A 19,115-nucleotide genomic window follows, 5' to 3' on the forward strand; every position below is an offset into this window, starting at 1 on the left:
TGGGTGTGGACAAAGGACTAACAACAGAGCTGGGAAAAAGTCCTTGGGTTAATTTTGGTCCAGATGGGGAAAACCAACCTAAAAAAAAACCCACAGAGGTGCTTTCCTTGTGTTTACAAAAGATTTCTATTTATTTCCTCATTTTTTTCCCTTCCCCTGATTTATAAATATGCCCAGCAGGCAGGCAGCCAAGCCAGGTCCCTTTGCTCTTCTTCCAGTAAAAGCCATTCCTGCCCTTTGGAGCTGCTGGAATTCCCACTTCCCAACTTCCCCACAGCCCCCAAAATCGCTGCCAAGAACATCTTCAGGCCTTTCCAACAGTCCTGTGGTGGAGCAAGGGGTTGGAGAAGGGAAAAGGAGAGGAGAGGAGAGGAAAATTCTCCTTCAGGCTTCAAACTCGAACTCGAAGTACTGGGGGTCGAAGTAGTGGATGCGGACGTAGCCATCCTCACCCCCGCTGCTGTAGCTGCAGGAGGAAAGGGAAAGTCAGGAATGCTGCTGGAAGCAAAGAATGGGAAGTCTGGCCTCACCACCCCCTCCTGAAACTGATACAGGGATCACAAAGAGGGGAAAAAAAAGATCAGTGACGTGGCCCAAGTGTGGGGCAGGGGGTGAGCGACCCCCTGGGCTGGCTCAGAATTTGGGTGCTGGTTCCATTCCCACCACAGAAATCCCCAGAGCCTGGTCATATCCCAGTTGAAAAGCAGGATTGGGTGGACTGGGCACACTGCAAGGTCCCCAGGGAGGCTCTCACCTCTTCCCATCAGGGTGGAAGGCCACGCTGTTGATGGGCCCGAAGTGCCCCTTGACTCTGCCAAACTCCTCCTCAAAAGCCAAGTGGAAAAACCTGCGGGGAGGAAGATTGAAATTGTCACAAGCCCAGGAGGGACAAAACCAAAAAAAAAAAAGAGCTCAAGGGTTTCTCCAGCACTGCCAACTTCCCAAAAGCGAGGGAAGAGCAATCCTTGGGATGTCAGGAATGCTCTGGGTGAGGATTCGGCCCTGCCAGAGGGAAAAGCACCAACCTGGCCTCGAATTTGCCAATCCTGGTGGAGGTTGTGGTCACATCCATGGCCTCCTGCCCTCCACCCAGCACCACCTGCAGGGCAGAGAAACCAGAGAAATCACAGCCTTTCAGTGCTTCCCTCTGGGATTCAGGGAATCCTGGGCTCACCGAGCTTGGGAAAGACCTCCAAAATCGAGCCCAGCATTGACCCCCACCTTGAAACCAGTTTAGAGCAGTGAGTGCCCGGTCCAGAGGTTCCCTGGACACCTCCAGGGGTGGTGACTGCCTCCAGCACTTCCCATTAATCCCAGAAATCCCACAGATCCATCAGCAGTCCTCCAACCCTCTGAGGAATTCATTCCCACCTCTCTTACACAACTGAGCAGAGGACACAGAGCTTTCTTCCCAGCGCCTGACCCAGCAAAATTCCCCAGGTTCATTCCAGAATCCTGGTTTTAGGCTGGAGTGGGAAGACTCAGAGTGCAGGAATCACAGGATCAGTGAGGCCCTGGGGGAGCTCATCCTTACGTGGTCAAAAATGGGGGAAAGGGCAGCAGAATTCACCGGCCGCTCTGTCCGGAACGTCTTCAGGTGCTTCAGGGACGTGCAGTCAAAGAGCTACGAGGGAAAAAAGGAGAAATTCATGGATTAGCTCCAGATCAGGAGCCTCACTTGCATGGATGTTCCCTCTGCAAGCTCCACTCCCAAAAATATTCCCCCAGAAAGGGAAATCTCCCACCTTCCAGGGGCGACAAACCGCAAACGTTCCATGGAAATACCCAAAAATTTCATTCTCAACGCTTGGCTGTTCATTCAGCACCTCCCCTTCCTCCCTGAACATTCCCAAGGAGCAAAACTCCCCCTGGGCAGAGATCCTGGCAGGAAATCTGCAGGAGAAGCTCACCTTGGCTGTGTTGTCCTTGGAAGCAGTGATGAACATGGTCATGTCCCGGGAGGTCTGGATGTCGTTGATTTGCTTGGTGTGCTCCTTGATATTCGACAGCTGCTCCCCTGACTGGAGGGGAAGAGGAATTTTCAGGGACATGGGAAGTGATTCCCTCACCAAAACCAACATGGAATAGAACCCTGGAATGCTCAGAGTGGGAATTTAGGGGTGGATTCAGTTCCATGTCCCCGTGCTGTGTCATTTCCAGCCTCGCTCAGGGAAAACTCAGATTTTAAAAGGGAAGGGGAAAAGTAATTTTCAAGGAGATAGGAAATTATTCCCTCATTAAAAACACCTTGAAAGATCATGGAATGGAATCCTGGAATGCTCTGGGTGGGAATCTAGGGATGGATTCAGTTCCACATCTCTGTGCTGTGTCAATTCCAGCCTCGCTCAGGGAAAACTCAGATTTTAACAGAGGAGGGGAAGAGGAATTTTCAAGGAGCTGGGAAGTGATTCCCTCATTAAAAACACCTTGGGAGAACATGGAATGGAATCCTGGAATGCTCTGGAAGTGAATTTAGGGATGGATTCAGTTCCACATCCCTCCACTGAGGTGTCACTTCCAGCCTTGCTTGGGGGAACCTCAGATTTTAACAGGGGAGGGGAAGAAGAATTTTCAGGGAGCTGGGAAATGTTTTCCCCATTAAAAATAACATGGAACAGAACCCTGGAATGCTCTGGAAGGGAATTTAGGGATGGATTCAGTTCCATGTCCCTTGCAGTCTCACTCAGGGAACCTCAGATTTCAACAGGGACAGGGAACAGGAATTTTTAGGGGCAGCCCCACATTTTACTGACCCTTGCTGAAGCTGTTTGGAGCCCCAAATCCCACATTCCAGCCCTGATCCCCCCAGGAATGCTGCCCCAGGCCCTGACCTTGGCACTGAACTGGTTGAGCTCCCCATTCTCGTGGCCAGCAATGATGAACTCCCCGAGCGGGCCCCACACGGCGCTGGTGATTTTGGAATCGCTGCAGGGAATCTTCATGTAGGGCTCGTTGTTCTCTGTGGGAAGGATTTGGATTTGCTCAGCTTGGATTTGGGCTTTTCCAGCATTTTAAGGGGGGTATTCCTTGGGGATTTGGGCTTTTCCAGCATTTTAAGGGGGGTATTCCTTGGGGATTTGTGCTTTTCCAGCATTTCAAGGCTGGATTCCTTGAGGATTTGGGCTTTTCCAGCATTTCAAGGCTGGATTCGTTAAGGATTTGGGTTTTTCCAGCATTTCAAGGCTGGATTCCTTGGGGATTTGGGCTTTTCCAGCATTTCAAGGCTGGATTCCTTGGTGCTTTTTATTTGTGGAGCTCAGGGGCAGCATTTTGCTGTTCCCAAAGGAATCCCAGAGGGAAATAGAGAAGGAATTGTGTCCTTTGCTGACGTGATCACCCCACAACCACTCCCAGCTATGCAGCAAAGAGATTTTTTTTAGGGAAGCATCTCCTCTGCTCCATCCCTGGAAGCGCCAGAGCAATCTGGGACAGGGGAAGGAACCGCTGCCCATGGGAAGGGGTTGGGATTGAACCCCAAAAGCAGAGTGGGATCCCTGAGGGGGATTCCCTGGCCCCTCACCGATCTGGCTGGGGTCCCTGAGGTCGAAGAAGCTGACGAAGCACTGGTAGCCCATCTGCTTGTCCGTGGAGAACATGATGATGTTCCCTCCGAAGTCGAAGCCGCACGTCCTGACGGCCGAGCTGGTCTTCACCAGGGCCAGCTGCTTCCCTGGGGGAAGGGAGGGAGGATTTGGGAACTCATTTCCTCATTCCAAACCAGCTGGGAGAGCAGGGAGTGGGACCTGGAATGCTCTGGGTGGGAGCTCAGGGATGGATTCAGTCCCATGCCCCTGCTCTGTGTCACTTCCAGCCTTGCTCACGAAAAACTCAGATTTTAACAGGGATGGGAAAGAGGAATTTTCAAGGAGGTGGGAAGTGATTCCCTCATAAAAACACCTTGGGAGAACATGGAATGAAATCCTGGATGGCTTTGGAAGTGAATTTAGGGATGGATTCAGTTCCACATCTCTGTGCTGCATCAATCCCAGCCTTGCTAATGGGAGACTCAGATTTTAAAAGGGAAAAGGAAGAGGAATTTTCAAGGAGCTGGGAAGTGATTCCCTCCTTCAAAACACCTCGAGAGATCATGGAATGGAATCCTGGAGTGCTTTAGGTGGGAAGTGAATTTAGGAATTGATTCAGTTCCACGTCCCTGTTCTGTGTCACCTCCAGCCTCACGTTTTAACAGGGGAGGGGAAGAGGAATTTTCAGGGAGCTGGGGAGTGATTCCCTCACTAAAAACAACATGGAACAGGACCCTGGGATGCTCTGGGTGGGAACTCAGGGGTGGATTCAGTCCCACATCCCCGTGCTGTGCCAACCCCAGCCCCAGCAGAGCTCAGGGACCCCTGGGAGGAGGGCAGGGACAGCAGATCCCTCAGGGAGCCATTCCCAGCTCTCCATGGAATGGTCTGAGCTGGAATTCACCAAAATCTCCCCCAGCCCTGGGCAGGGCCACCCCCCACCCACCCCAGGTGGCTCCAAGTGGGCTGGGACACTTCCAGGGCTGAGGCCAAACCCTGGGAATTCCCTCAGAGGGAAGAATTCCTTCCAACACTCCCCTCCAGCTCCAGGGGGATCCATTCCCGTGTCCTGCCCCTCCATCCCTGGAGGTTCTGTCCCCCAGGGGTGTCCCCAGGGGGATTTTGGGGTGGCCTCACCTGTCTCACAGTCCCAGAGGCGGCAGCTGTTGTCTGCAGAGCCCGTCAGGACGTGCCTGGTGTCCCCTGGGCCACCATTGAGGGAAAATCACCCCAAATTCCACTGCCTGGCCACTCACTGGATGTTTCTGCACCCAAAAAATGGATTTTTTTTTTTTTTTTTTGGGAAAAATCTAGCCCAGGAAAGGCAGCACGGAGCCCAAGTGCTCCCACTGCAAAAGCCCATGGTTTTCCCATAAATTGAAAAGAAAATTATCATTTTCTTACATTTTTCCACACTTTTATCTCTGCTGCCCGTGGGAAAATCTCCCCAGATATCCAGGGAAAAGCACAGCAAATCCAAATATCCATTGGGATGTTTATTATTTATTCCCAGTGGAAATCTATTATTTATTCCATATGGAAACATATTATTTATTCCCTATGGAAATCTATCATTTATTCCCAATGGAAATCTATCATTTATTCCTAATGGAAATCTATTATCTATTCCATATGAAAACATATTATTTATTCCATATGGAAATTTATTATCAATTCCAAATGGAAATCTGTCATTTATTCCATATGGAAACGTATTATTTATTCCATATGGAAATCTATTATTTATTCCCAATAGAAATCTATTATCTATTCCATATGGAAACATATTATTTATTCCAAATGGGAATCTATTTTTTATTCCCAATGGAAAAACACCCAAAGGATGGGAAAAGAAGAGGCAGAAGAAGAGTGAGCTGCTCCTCTTTGAGTGGAAAATGAGGAGGAATCACCGGGAATGATTCAGCCACTAAAATATGGAATTAAACCGGTTTTTTTGGGGGATCAAAGGATACAATCGGCATCCACACACCACACAGCTCCCGTGTGCCCGTTGTAAGTCCCCAACCTCTCTCCATTCACCGAATACCAAACATTAACGATCTGCGAGGAGACGGCAAAAAAAAAAAAATTAATAAATTAACTATTAAAATGAACGATAATCAGCGGGGGCGCGGAGCACTCACGGGATCCTTGGCCACGGTGAACAGGAGGTCTCCCTCGCGGTTGTATTTGATCTGAGTGATGGAGCGCTCATGGCCTTGCAGCAGGATGGGTTTCTGTAATTAATGATGAAATAATTAATGAGCGGCGCGAGGGAAATGGGGGTGAGGAGGAAAGGGGCGAGCGCGGCCCCCGGTCCGCGGCTCCTGGGACGCGGGGGGGCGGCAAAGCCGCCCCCCCACGCCCAGGAGCCGCGGACCGGGGGCTCGGAGTTGTTAAATCAGCGGTGGCGACTAAAAATCGCCAACAACGAGCCCGCGGCCACCCCGGTCTCACCATGGCGGCCGCGCTGAGGCGTGAGGGGGAGATGCACTTCCGGGAAGATGGCGGAAACGCGTCACGGTCTCCATGGCAACGGAGCGACTTCCGGGGGAAGCAGGAAGTGCCGCGGTGTTGCCATGGCGACCGTGGGTGAGTGGCGGGGCGGTGATGGCGGCGGGGAGGGTTTGTTTGGGGAAGGGGGGAAGGTGGCAGTGTGAGCGGTCAGGGATGCTCACACATTTCTATACAGGTGCTTTTATCGGAGAGCTCTGGGAATCAGGGGTGCAGACCCAAATCTGAGGGTGTTTTATATTCTATCGTTATATAACTTACATATTCATGATTCAACTTCTATTGTTCTATTGTATACATTGACTTTATTCAAGCATGAGTTTGTCGTGGCCTTTCTCAAGCCCCTAACCACAGTTTCTCATGATTATTCTTACGATTAAACAGTAATTATATTTAATTACTAAACAATCATCACATCTAACAATTATATACTTTATCACGTACTAGCTAGGTGCAGTTCTAGCAAGCACAAGGCCTACGCTTTCCCAGGGTATTTTCCCAGGGCCTACTAAGGTTAATTTTCCTTCTAACCCTAAGAGTAAAGCAGGGATTTATTAAAAGCCTTTACAGGATACTTTACAGGCAGCAGAAGAGCCTGGCCTTGGCTAGACCCAAGATGGACAATGCATCACAAGTTTTCACATTTTTATGAGTTTGGTCCATTTAAATATTGGGGATAATTGCCCAATTCCAGCTCCAGGTGCTGGAGTCCCACCCTCACAGGTTGCTCTCCTCCATTCCCTGTTGTTTGCATTTTTTGGGGTGGAGCTGCAGTGGTGCCCTTGGCTCTGGGGCTGGAGAAGGATTGTTCTGTGTGCCTGGGCTGTAGCCTGGCTGACCCCGGCTCTGTCCCTGACCCCATTGTCCCCCCAGGACAGGCGCTGGCCCTGTCCCTGTCCCTGACCCATTGTCCCCCCAGGACAGGCTCTGGCCCTGTCCCTGTCCCTGACCCATTGTCCCCCCAGGACAGGCTCTGTCCCTGTCCCTGACCCCATTGTCCCCCCAGGACAGGCGCTGGCCCTGTCCCTGACCCCATTGTCCCCCCAGGACAGGCTCTGTCCCTGTCCCTGACCCCATTGTCCCCCCAGGACAGGTGCTGTCCCTGACCCCATTGTCCCCCCAGGACAGGCTCTGTCCCTGTCCCTGACCCCACTGTCCCCCCAGGACAGGCGCTGTCCCTGTCCCTGTCCCTGACCCCATTGTCCCCCCAGGACAGGCTCTGGCCCTGTCCCTGTCCCTGACCCCATTGTCCCCCCAGGACAGGCTCTGGCCCTGTCCCTGTCCCTGACCCCACTGTCCCCCCAGGACAGGCGCTGTCCCTGGCGCTGGTGGCCGCGCTCTGGGGCACCACGGGCCCGTGGCTGCGGGCGGGCACAGAGGAGCGGCGGGGCCCGCGGGGGCTGCTGGAGGAGCTGCGCCTCCTCGGCCTGAACCGAAGGGTGAGAGCCCCTCCTCATCCTCACAGCCCTCCTCATCCTCATCCTCACACCCCTTCTTCATCCTCACACCCCTTCTTCATCCTCATCCTCACACCCCTCCTCATCCTCACACCCCTCCTCATCCTCATCCTCACAGCCCTCCTCATCCTCACACCCCTTCCTCATCCTCATCCTCATCCTCACACCCCTCCTCATTCTCACACCCCTTCTTCATCCTCATCCCCACACCCCTTCCTCATCCTCACACCCCTCCTCATCCTCACAACCCTCCTCATCCTCACACCCTTCCTCATCCTCACACCCCTCCTCAACCCCTTCCTCATCCTCACACCCCTCCTCAACCCCTTCCTCATCCTCACACCCCTCACACTCTCACACCTATACCTTTATATATATAATATAATTAATATCATATAATATAATAATATTATATATAATATATAATTATATATAATATAATTATATTGTCTTTTATGTATTTATATATTCTATAATTTAATATAATTAATGTAATGCAATATAATATAAATAATATTATATATAGTTATTATATGTAATTATATATTTCAATATAATATAATATGATTATATTATATAATATGAATATAATATGCTATAATATAAGAGAATATGCTATAATATGCTATAATATAGTATAATATAGTATAATATAGTATAGTATAATATAGTATAGTATAATATAATATAGTATAATATAGTATAATATAATATAGTATAATATAGTATAATATAATATAGTATAATATAATATAATATAATATAATATAATATAATATAATATAATATAATATAATATAATATAATATAATATAATATAATATAATATAATATAATAATTATATTATCTATAATATAATAAAGAAATCCTTCAGCCTTCTGGAGTCAGACATCCCCATTTCCTCCCAAACCCGTGCCTGGGGTGGGCTGGGGTTGGCACTGCCACCCCCGTGCCCCCGCCGGGGTGCCAGGCGGGACCCTCACCCAGCTCTGTGTCCCTGCAGTTCCTGCTGCCCTTCCTCCTCAACCAGGCCGGCTCCCTCCTCTTCTACCTCACCTTGGCCTCCACAGGTCAGTCCTCTGATTTTTTGGGGGGATTTTGCGGCTCCCGTGGAATAATCCCAAATAAACCTGATTTCTCCACTTGGAACTTGCGTTTCAGACCTGTCCCTGGCAGTGCCACTCTGCAACTCCCTGGCTTTGATTGTGACCCTGGTGACGGGGAAAATCCTGGGAGAGGACATTGGTGGCAAACGTGAGTCCCACTCCAAGAAATCAGCTTTTATTGGATTGACATGGTTTGATTTTTAATGTGGGGGATTTGATTTATAACGTATAATTTGATTTATAATGTAAATAATAATTATATTTATAAATATAATTTAATTTAGAATGTATACTTTAATTTATAATCTATTCTACATTTATTATAATGAATTTATAATGTATAATTTAATTTACAATCTGCTCTGAAGACACCAAACACCACACAGGGCTTGAAGTGGGTCACAGCAGCTTTGGCTGCCGGACCTGAAAGGGAATTAAAACAGATTTTTGGGCAGGGCTGATGAATTTAAAGCCAGAACTGGCTGTTTTAAGCTGAAATAATTTATAGGCTTGAGCTTTTCCCTCAGGAGATGTTTAACCATGAACAAAACACCCACCATTGAAAAAGAGTGGCCCAAAATACCCCAAAAATCAACCAGCCCTGCTCAGGTGGTGAGGAAAAAGCAGGAAAATGGGCAATTTCCAACTCCAGATTCCCAGTTTATCCCCATTTATTTGTCACTGATTTGTTTCTTCTCTCCCACAGGAGCTGTGGCAGGAATGCTGCTCACCATGCTGGGAGTGTCCCTGTGCCTGGCTGGGGCTGAGGGAGCAGCAGGGGCTGATCCAGGAGCTGATCCAGGAGCTGATCCAGGAGCTGATCCAGGAGCTGATCCAGGGCAGCAGGAGCTGATCCAGGGCAGCAGGAGCTGATCCAGGGCAGCAGAAGCTGATCCAGGAGCTGATCCAGGAGCTGATCCAGGGCAGCAGGAGCTGATCCAGGGCAGCAGGAGCTGATCCAGGGCAGCAGGAGCTGATCCAGGGCAGCAGGAGCTGATCCAGGAGCTGATCCAGGAGCTGCTCCAGGAGCTGCTCCAGGAGCTGATCCAGGGCAGCAGGAGCTGCTCCAGGAGCTGATCCAGGGCAGCAGGAGCTGCTCCAGGAGCTGCTCCAGAAGCTGATCCAGGGCAGCAGGAGCTGGTCCAGGGCTCCTGGCTCAGCCCCACCCAGGAAGGAGTTTTGGCATGGCCAAACCTTTTTGGGATTGCACCCCCTGAGTGCCCCGTTGCAGGGACAGCCAATTTTGTGCCTTAAGGGGGTTTTTGGCAGCTCTTTGAAGACCACAGGGATTCAATTGTTTTCTTCAGCAAGAAATGGTTAATAAATTATCCTGTGTCACCTCCTGGCACTGATGGATTTTGGAGTAGCCCAAACCCTTCTGACCACCCCTAAAGCCTTCAACCAGCCCCTCACTGAGCCCAAACCCTTCCAGACACCCCAAACCCTCCTGGGCAGCCTCCAGAGGACCCCAAACCCTTCTGAGCACCCAAAACCCTCCTGTGCATCCTCCTGACCACCCCAAACCCTTCTGACCACCCCAAACCCTCCTGTGCATCCTCCTGACCACCCCAAACCCTCCTGAGCACCCCAAAACCCTCCTGAGCACCCCAAACCCTCCTGTGCATCCTCCTGACCACCCCAAACCCCCCTGAGCACCCAAAACCCTCCTGGGCACCCCAAACCTTCCTGTGCATCCTCCTGACCACCCCAAACCCTTCTGACCACCCCAAACCCTCCTGTGCATCCTCCTGACCACCCCAAACCCTTCTGAGCACCCAAAACCCTCCTGTGCATCCTCCTGACCACCCCAAACCCTCCTGGGCACCCCAAACCCTCCTGTGCATCCTCCTGACCACCCCAAATTCTTCTGACCACCCCAAACCCTCCTGTGCACCCCAAACCCTCCTGAGCACCACAAAAACACCCACCCCAAACCCTCCTGTGTATCCTCTTGACCGCTCCAACCCCTCCTGGGCACCCCAACCCCTCCTGGGCACCCTCCTGAGGATCCCAAGCCCTCCTGTGCATCCTCCTGGGCACCCCAAACCCTCCTGAGCACCGCAACCCCTCCCTGCTGAGCCCAGCCCAGTTTCCATGCATGCAAAGGCAGCAGCAGAAGTTGTGGCCACGTCCAACACCCTCAGAGAAATCAGGGAGCCAGGCAGGAACAGGCTCAGCATCAGGAAAAGTTGTTTTTTTTTTTTTAATTCCCAAAAAAATAAAAACAATTCCAGAGCAGAAAGGATCCAGATCTGCAGTGTCCACATAGGGGTCAGGGCAGGGAGGCACAGCACCACATGGGAAGTCCCTTTGTGAGGGACCTGGAATGTCCCTGAGCTGAAGGAATTGACAAAGCACCAGGTCCTTTCCTGCCTCTGCCCCGGGGAGACAATTCCAGAGGCAGAGGAAAAGCAGGAATGAGCCTTCATCCCAAGGATCAGGGGGATGGGCCCTCCCTCCCCAGCTGCACAGCAGAGCCAGGGAACTGCTCCCAAAAATCCAACCCTTGGCCACCCCAAACACGGATTCCCAGAGCTGTGTGGGAAGAGCTCCTTCCTGAATCCCCAAACAGCTCCAGGGCTGGGAATGCCAACCCTGAAATTCCCACCTGGATCACCCAGCTCAGCCACCAAACAGGGCTCTGGTGGCACAGCTCCCTCCAGGAGCTGCTGATGTTCCATCCTGCTGGGAACACACACCCACAGAAGGATTTGTTCCCATTTTTTCTGCATCCCAGGGAGCTGGATTTGGGATGCAGGCCTCCTTGGATATCACAGAGTCACCCCAAAAACCCAATTCCCAGCTGGAACCCCCAGAAGAGCTCGTTCCTGCAGCCCCAAACAGCTCCAGAACACGGCTGGGAGTGCCAACCCTGCAATTCCCACCTGGATCTCCCAGCTCAGCTCCCTCCAGGACACTCCTCGGGGCTGCTGCTGCTCCATCCTGCTGGCAGCAAAACCCTACAGAGGGATTTGTTCCCATTTTTCTGCATCCCAGGGAGCTGCAGCTGCCCCTGGTCCCTCAGGGCTGCTGCTGCTGCAGCTGCTGCAGCTCCAGGGCCTCTCCCCAGCAGTGCAGGAACTCGGGAATGCTGCTGCAGGCATGGTGAGGAATTCCCAGCTTCTGTTTCAGCAGCAGGAACTGCCAGAGAGAGACAAAACCTGCTTTGGATTTGCTTGCTATTGTCTTTGATATTTCCTTGTATTTTCTTTTCTATTGTCTTAGAAAGAAAATATAAAGAAATATCTATTTTCTTTTATATTTTCTCTTTCCTTTTATATTTTATTTATATTTTCTTTTATATTTCCCTTATGTTTTCTTTGATTTTCCTTATATTTTCTTTCTATTTTCTTTGATATTTCCTTTAAATTTCCTTTGCTAATCCTTTCTATTTTCTTTGCTATTCCTTTGATATTTCCTTAATATTTTCTTTGATACTTCCTTTCTATTTTCTTTGCTATTCCTTTCTATTTCCTTTACATTTTCTTTGCTATTTCCTTTCTATTCCTTTCTATTTTCTTTGCTGTTCCTTTGGTATTTCCTTAATATTTTCTTTGATATTTCCTTTTTATTTTCTTTGATATTCCTTTCTATTTTCTTTGCTATTTCCTTTATATTTCCTTTACATTTACTTTGCCATTTCCTTTCTATTTTCTTTGATATTTCCCTTATATTCCCTTTATATTTTGATATTCCTTCTACTTTCTCTGATATTTTCTTTATATTCCCTTTATATTTCCTTTGCTATTTCCTTTACATTTCCTTTGCTATTCCTTTCAATTTTCTTTGCTATTCCTTTAGAATTCCTTTGATATTTCCTTTATATTTTCTATTTCTTTCAATTTTCTTTGCTATTCCTTTACATTTTTTTTTTAAATATTCCTTTTCATTTTGATATTTCTATTTTCCTTTCCATTTCTTTGCCATTTCCCTCCCAGCCCCTCAGCCCTCACGTGTTTCCTGCTGGCCATGGCCTGTTGGATCCAGAGCAGCTCCAGTTGCAGCTGCAGCCGCTGCTGCTGCAGCTCCCGGCGTGGCAGCGCCTGCAGCTCCTGCAGGATCCCTGTGGGAACAGGAGAGGCCAAAGATCAGCACCCAGGGAGCTCAAAATGCGCCCAAAATCCTCCAAAATCCACCCAGAATCTGCCCAAAATACGCCCAAAAATCTGACCAAAAATCCGCCCTGGGAGAGGCCAAAGATCAGCACCCAGGGAGCTCCAAATGCACCCAAAATCCACCCAGAATCTGCTCAAAATCTGCCCAAAAATCCACCCAAAATCTGCCCAAAATCAACCCAGAATCCACATAAAATCCACCCAGAATCTGCCCAAAATCCGCCCAAAAATCCACCCAAAAATCTGCCCTGGGAGAAGCCAAAGATCAGCACCATGGGAGCTCCAAATGCGCCCAAAATCCACCCAGAATCTGCTCAAAATCTGCCCAAAAATCCTCCCAAATCTACCCAGAATCCGCCCAGAATCTGCCCAAAATCCACACAAAACCCGCCAAAAATCTGCCCAAAAAATCAGCCCTGGAACGGGAGAGGCCAAAGATCAGCACCCAGGGAGCTCAAAAAGCGCCCAAAATCCATCCAAAATCCGCCCAGAATCCGCACAAAACATGAACAAAAATCCGCATAAAATCTACCCAGAATCCGCACAAAAATCCTCCCAAATCCACCCAAAATTCTCCAGAATCCGCTCAAAAATCCGTCCAAAAATCTACCCAAAATCCGCCTAAAATCCTCTCAAATCGCTGCCCAAAATCCTCCCAAAATCCACCCAAAAATGTGCACAAACTCCACCCAAAATCTGCCCAGAATCTACACAGAATCTGCCCAAAATCCATACAAAAATCCGCCCAAAAATCCTGCCAAAATCCACCCAGAATCCACCCAAAAATGTGCACGAACTCCACCCAAATCTGCCCAGAATCTACCCAAAATCTGCCCAAAATCCACCCAAAAATCCTGCCAAAATCCACCCAGAATCCACCCAAAATCTGCCCAAAAATCCATCCAAAATCCGCCCAAAAATCCATCCAAAATCCGCCCTGAAAACAGGAGAGCCCCAAAGATCAGCACCGTGGGAGCTCCAAATCCTCCAAAATCCGCCCAAAATCTGCCCGAAATATGCCAAAAATCCACCCAAAATCCCCCAAAATACACCCAAAACCCTCTGAAATCCACCCAAATCTGCCCCAAAATCCACCCAAAATCCCCCCAAACCCCCCCAAACCTGGGCTCTCGCTGCTCTCCGTGTCCCCTGACCCGGCTCCTTCCTCCTCCTCCTCCTCCCCCAAATTTGGGGGGTCAGGGGGGGCTGGGGGAGGGGCGTGCCCCCACTCTGTCCCCTCCTCCTCCCCGGTTTTCCCGGGAATTGGCTCCTGATATTGTGAGAAAGGGCGAAAAATGGGAGAAAAACGTGAAGGGAAAAATCAAGGAAGTGTAAAAAAAAAAAAAAAAAAAAAAGGGAAGTGGAAGAAAATATGAAGAAATAGGAAGGAAATATAAAGATATATATATAAAAGAAAATATTTTAAAAAATAAAATATAAGTTAGTATATAGAAACAGCGAAGAAATATCAAATATAATATTAGAATACTACAAAAAGAACTATATGAAATATAAAGAAATAGCAAATATCAAAGAAAATATTAGCATACACAAAAGAAAATACATAAAATACAGAAAAATACATAGAAATAGCAAAGAAATATCAAAGAAAATATTAGAATACACAAATAAAAATATATAAAATACAAAGAAATACATAGAAATAGCAAAGAAATAGCAAAGGAAATATTAGAATACACAAAATAAAATATATAAAAAAATAAAGAAACATATAGAAATATTAAAGTAAATATTAGAATACATGAAAGAAAATAAATATAAAGAAATATATTGAAATATCAAAGTAAATATTATAATACATGGTAGAAAATATATAAAATATAAATAAATATATAGAAATAGCAAAGAAATGTGAAATAAAACATTAAAATACACTAAATAAAATAAAATAAATAAAATAAAATATATTTAAATATAGAAACATCCAATAAAATACTAAAATACACAAAAGAAAATATGGAAAACATAAAGAAATATATGGAAACAGGAAAGAAAAACGACATCAATGAGCTCATTCCCGGAGCCGCCGGTACCGGTGCCGCTCACGGACCTCGATCCCGAAGCGCGGGCGGGGCAGGACGCGGCCGCTCCAGCTCAGCTGTCCCCGGTCCCCCTCGAGCTGCAGCACCAGCGCCTCGAACTCCTCCCGCGCCGCGCGGAGCTGCCGCCGCAGCAGGAACCCCCTGGCCCGGGCCTGGCACGGCGGGGGCGGCGCTGGGACGGCACCGAACCGAACCCAACCGGGCCGGGCCGGGCCCGCGGGGCCGCCGAGCGCCGCCCGCACCGGCAGCGATGTGCCCTCACACCCCCAGATGTGCCCTCACACCCCCCCAGATGTGCCCTCACACCCCCCAGATGTGCCCTCACACCTCTCCAGATGTGCCCTTACACCCCCCCAGATGTGCCCTCACACCCACCCAGATGTGCCCTCACCCCTTCCAGATGTGCCCTCACCCCTTTCCAGATGTGCCCTCACATCCCCCTCCAGATGTGCCCTCACACTCCCTTCCAGATGTGCCCTCACACCCCCCCCAGATGTGCCCTCACCCCCCGCCCAGATGTGCCCTCACACCCCCCCCAAGGGTCTCCTCCCCAAGCGCCCCTCAAGGCCCCGTCCGCCCTTCTCCCTCCCCGCCTGCCCCGGCCCCGCTCCCGCACCCGCAGCCCGGTCCCGGCCCCGTTCCCGCACCCGCAGCCCGGTCCCGGCCCCGCTCCCGCACCCGCAGCCCGGTCCCGGCCCCGCTCCCGCACCTGCAGCCCGGTCACGGCCCGGATCAGCCGCCGCCGCTCGGCCTCGGGCCCGGCCTCGGCCGCCATGGCCGCGCCGCCGCCTGCTGACGTCATCACGCCGCGACAGCCGCCATGGCGGGGGGGGCGCGGCCGGGCCCGGGCCTGAGGGGCGGCGGGGACGGGGACGGGGACGGGGACAGGGACAGGGACAGCCCCGGGGTCAGGGACAGCCCCGGGGTCAGGGCGCCGCGTCCTCCGGGTCAGAGCTCTCGGCCAGGTGCAGCTTCTGTCTGAGAGCGGGTCAAGGGGACCGCCAGCAGCGTCACTGGCACCGGTGTCATTGTCACTGCCACCACTGCCACCACTGCCACCATCATCACTGTCACCACTGCCACTGCCACCACTGCCACTGCTGTCATTGTCACCCCTGTCATTGACACTGCCACCATCATCACTGCCACTGCTGGCATTGTCACCACTGCCACTGCTGGCATTGTCACCACTGCCACCACTGCCACTGCCACCATCATCACTGCCACTGCTGGCATTGTCACCACTGCCACTGCCACCGTTATCACTGCCACCACTGTCACTGCTGTCATTGTCACCACTGCCACCACCATCATTGCCACCACTGTTACTTCCACTGCCACTACTGCCACTGTCACCATCATCACTGTCACCACTGCCACTGCCACCACTGTCACTCTCACCATTGCCACTGCCATCCCCGTCACCACTGCCACCCCTGCCGTGGCCACCCACCACCAGCATCACTGCCACCCCTGTCACCATAATGCCACCCCTGTCACTGCCACATCACCAGCCAAGGATACATGGAGCTGCTGAGCTCTTCCAGCTGCGGGAGCAAAGGCAGAGGCTGAGGGAGCGGAGGGGACCCCGGGGTGTCCCAGGGGACAGGGGTGACACGGGGGTGACACTCACGTGTGCCAGCAGCTGGTCCAAGTTCCTGTCGGCCGCCGCCTTCTTCTGCTCCTGGGGCAGCTCCTCCACGCACACGTCCAGGCCGAAGTGCAGCCGCGCCAGCTTCTCCTGCATCTCCCGCACGTGCTCCAGCTGCTCGAAGGAGCACTCCTTCCCTGGGACATCCAGAACCTTCCGCACCGCCTGCCAGCCCTGCCCCGGCCCCGGGCAGGAGCCAGCACAGCCCCAGAGCACCTGACAGAGCATCAACCCAACCCCCAGCTATGCCTGCTCGATGGCAGGGATCCACCCATGGACCCTTCTATCCATCCCCCATCCAACCATGGATCCATCCATCCATCATCCGTCCCTTCCCTATGGATCCAACATTTTCCCCATCCCGCCCCATTCCCCACGGATCCAAAATTCCCCAGCCTCAAAATTCCCCAGTCTGCTCCTTCCCTGTGCCCTGCCCATCCCACCCCACCCCATGGATCCCACCTCATGGATCCCATCCCACCCCATGGATCCCACCCCATGGATCCCACCCCATGGATCCCACCCCACGGATCCCATCCATCTCACCCCACCCCAGCCCATTCCATCCCATGGATCCCATCCCATGGATCCCACCTCATGGATCCCATCCCACGGATTCCATCCCATCCCATCCCATGGATCCCATCCCATAGATCCCATCTATCCCATGGATTCTATCCCACCCCATCCCAAGGATTCCACCCCATCCCACCCCACCTCATGCCATCCATCCCATCCCATAGATCCCATCCCATCCCATCCCATCCCATCCCATCCCATCCCATCCCATCCCATCCCATCCCATCCCATCCCATCCCACCCCATGGATTCCATCTCATAGATCCCATCCCATCCATCTCACCCCACCCCAGCCCATCCCACCCCATGGATCCCATCCCATGGACCCCATCCCACCCCACCCCATCCATCCCACCCCACCCCACCGACCCCACGGATCCCCCCCATCCCTCCCCTCACCGAACGCCTGCAGCTTTCCCGAGTGGAAGTCGCTGAGGAGGCTGAGCAGCCCCCGCTCCATCTCGCACACGTCGGACACGTCCGTGAGGAAGCTGTGCTGGAGCGGCGCCCCCCGGGACCCGCCCGCGCCCGCCCGCGCCCGCTCCTTGCTCGCCCTGCGCGGGGAACGCGGCGCTGGCACCGGCCCGAGGCTCCCCCGGGTTCCCCCCGGTCCTCCCCGGGTCCTCCCGGTTCCCCTCGAGCTCCTCCCGGTCCCCCCCGGGTTCCTCCCTGTTCTCCCCGGTTCCCCACGGGCTGCTCCGGTTCCCCCCGGGTTCCTCCCTGTTCCCCACGGGCTGCCCCGGCTCCCCCGGGTTCCTCCCTGTTCTCCCCGGGTTCCCCCCGGTCCTCCCCGGGTTCCTCCCGGTTCTTCCCGGGCTCCCCACGGGCTGCTCCGGTTCCCCCCGGGTTCCTCCCTGTTCTCCCCGGGTTCCTCCCGGTTCTTCCCGGTTCTCCCCGGGTTCCTCCCGGTTCCCCTCGAGCTCCTCCCGGTTCCCCCCGGGTTCCTCCCGGTTCTCCCCGGGCTGCCCCGGCTCCCCCCCGGGTTCCCCCCGGCTCTCCCCCGGCTCCCCCCGGTTCCCTCCCGGTTCGCACTGACCGGCGGGGCCGCGGCCGCTGGCGGGGCGAGGGCAGCGCGGGCAGCGGCAGCGCGAAGGACGCGCTCTTGCTCGGGGGCAGCGGCCGCGGGGCCCCGGCGGGCACCGGCTGGGCCAGGCAGCTCTGCGGGCTCCGCTTCTTCCTCCGCTCCTCCATGGCCGCGGGGGCTGCGGCACCGGGACCCTCCGTGCCACCGACACGGCTCCTTCCCTGCACGGAGACGGGGGCTCGGGGAGAGAACGCGGCTGCCCGGGGCACGGCGGGAGGGTTGGGGAGCCCCGGGACACGGGGGGACAGCTACAGGCACCGGGATCCCCCGGTTCAGGAGTGACACCCGCGGCCACCGGCGGCGGCGGGAGGACCGGAGCAGGAACTCGGTGCCTCGGTCTCCCGTTCCCGGGGGGCTCCGCTCTCTCTCCGCGCCCGGAGCATCCCCGCGGGAGCTCGACCGGGGCTCCGGTCGGGCCCCGTCTCTCGATGGAAAAGAGGATTTCGGTCCCGAATCGCCCCGGTGAGAGCGGAGCACAGCGGGACCGTCACCCCTTTGTCCCGCCGAGCCGCCGGGACGGGGCAGCTCCGGGGGCTGCGGAGCCGCTTTGTCCCCGTTGTCCGCGACCTCCGGGCGGGACTGACCTGCGCCAGGCCCGCTCCGGCCTCCGGGACCGATGGACAGCCCGAGCCCACCGGCCAGCGTCCGCACAGCCCGGGATTTGCATTTAAAGGGAAAGGGAACTTCCTCCAGGCTCCGCCGGGCAGTGAGCCCGGGATCAGCCCCGGGATCAGCATCCCGCAGCACCGGGAACGCGCCGGGATCCCAACCCGCGGAGCCCCCGGGTCGTTCCTGCCACCCCCTCCCGGCCCCGGGTGTTACCCCGAGTCCCCTCCGCTGTCACCGCGGCGCCGCAGGATCCGTCCCCGCTGGAAGGAGCCGGGAAGGGCCTCCAGCCCTGGCGCAGGGCCGGGATTAAACAAGTCCCGTCCCCCCCCCTCTTCCAGCCCGAGCGCGGCTGCTCCTGTAAATCCCGGATTTTTAACCCATCTTGGACATTTTGGAGCCGATGGGGCACAAG

At 53.0% G+C, this 19,115-nt stretch overlaps 4 protein-coding genes across 6 annotated transcripts; 1 reads left to right on the forward strand and 3 right to left on the reverse strand.

The window, feature by feature from the left end:
• Positions 1-102: 102 nt before the first annotated feature.
• EIF3I (eukaryotic translation initiation factor 3 subunit I) lies at positions 103-6,022 on the reverse strand. Its single transcript, NM_001164351.1, is given in 11 exon segments — positions 103-466; positions 755-847; positions 1,026-1,099; positions 1,535-1,624; positions 1,911-2,021; positions 2,832-2,959; positions 3,521-3,670; positions 4,662-4,727; positions 5,498-5,585; positions 5,669-5,761; positions 5,982-6,022. Coding segments are annotated over 11 exon segments (978 nt in total). The 5' UTR covers positions 5,985-6,022; the 3' UTR covers positions 103-384.
• TMEM234 (transmembrane protein 234) lies at positions 6,014-9,951 on the forward strand. 2 transcript variants are annotated; one of them, XM_072918065.1, is made up of 6 exons: positions 6,014-6,116; positions 7,344-7,477; positions 8,500-8,566; positions 8,658-8,750; positions 9,309-9,477; positions 9,530-9,951. In XM_072918065.1, the coding sequence occupies exons 1-5, from the start codon at positions 6,029-6,031 to the stop codon at positions 9,473-9,475; spliced, it is 549 nt and encodes a 182-aa protein (XP_072774166.1). In that variant the 5' UTR covers positions 6,014-6,028; the 3' UTR covers positions 9,476-9,477; positions 9,530-9,951. The 2 variants fall into 2 exon arrangements, with proteins under 2 accessions (XP_072774166.1, XP_072774165.1); XM_072918064.1 differs by having other exon boundaries at positions 9,309-9,951.
• An 824-nt stretch (positions 9,952-10,775) lies between these two features.
• On the reverse strand, positions 10,776-15,947 carry IQCC (IQ motif containing C). The gene is made up of 5 exons (XM_072918063.1): positions 15,490-15,947; positions 14,789-14,932; positions 13,840-13,987; positions 12,556-12,665; positions 10,776-11,743 (listed from the first exon to the last, which is right to left on the reverse strand). Exons 1-5 carry the CDS (start codon positions 15,580-15,582, stop codon positions 11,624-11,626), a joined length of 615 nt encoding a protein of 204 aa, XP_072774164.1. The 5' UTR covers positions 15,583-15,947; the 3' UTR covers positions 10,776-11,623.
• Positions 15,635-19,032, reverse strand: CCDC28B (coiled-coil domain containing 28B). Of its 2 annotated transcripts, none has more exons than XM_072918062.1 (6): positions 18,917-19,032; positions 18,047-18,255; positions 17,410-17,564; positions 16,414-16,568; positions 16,305-16,327; positions 15,635-15,758 (listed from the first exon to the last, which is right to left on the reverse strand). In XM_072918062.1, the coding sequence occupies exons 2-6, from the start codon at positions 18,199-18,201 to the stop codon at positions 15,707-15,709; spliced, it is 540 nt and encodes a 179-aa protein (XP_072774163.1). In that variant the 5' UTR covers positions 18,202-18,255; positions 18,917-19,032; the 3' UTR covers positions 15,635-15,706. The 2 variants fall into 2 exon arrangements, with proteins under 2 accessions (XP_072774163.1, XP_041576788.2); XM_041720854.2 differs by lacking the exon at positions 18,917-19,032 and adding an exon at positions 18,679-18,900.
• Positions 19,033-19,115: the final 83 nt, after the last annotated feature.

This window comes from Taeniopygia guttata, chromosome 23, assembly GCF_048771995.1.
Source record: "Taeniopygia guttata chromosome 23, bTaeGut7.mat, whole genome shotgun sequence".
NCBI classification, from domain to species: Eukaryota; Metazoa; Chordata; class Aves; order Passeriformes; family Estrildidae; genus Taeniopygia; species Taeniopygia guttata.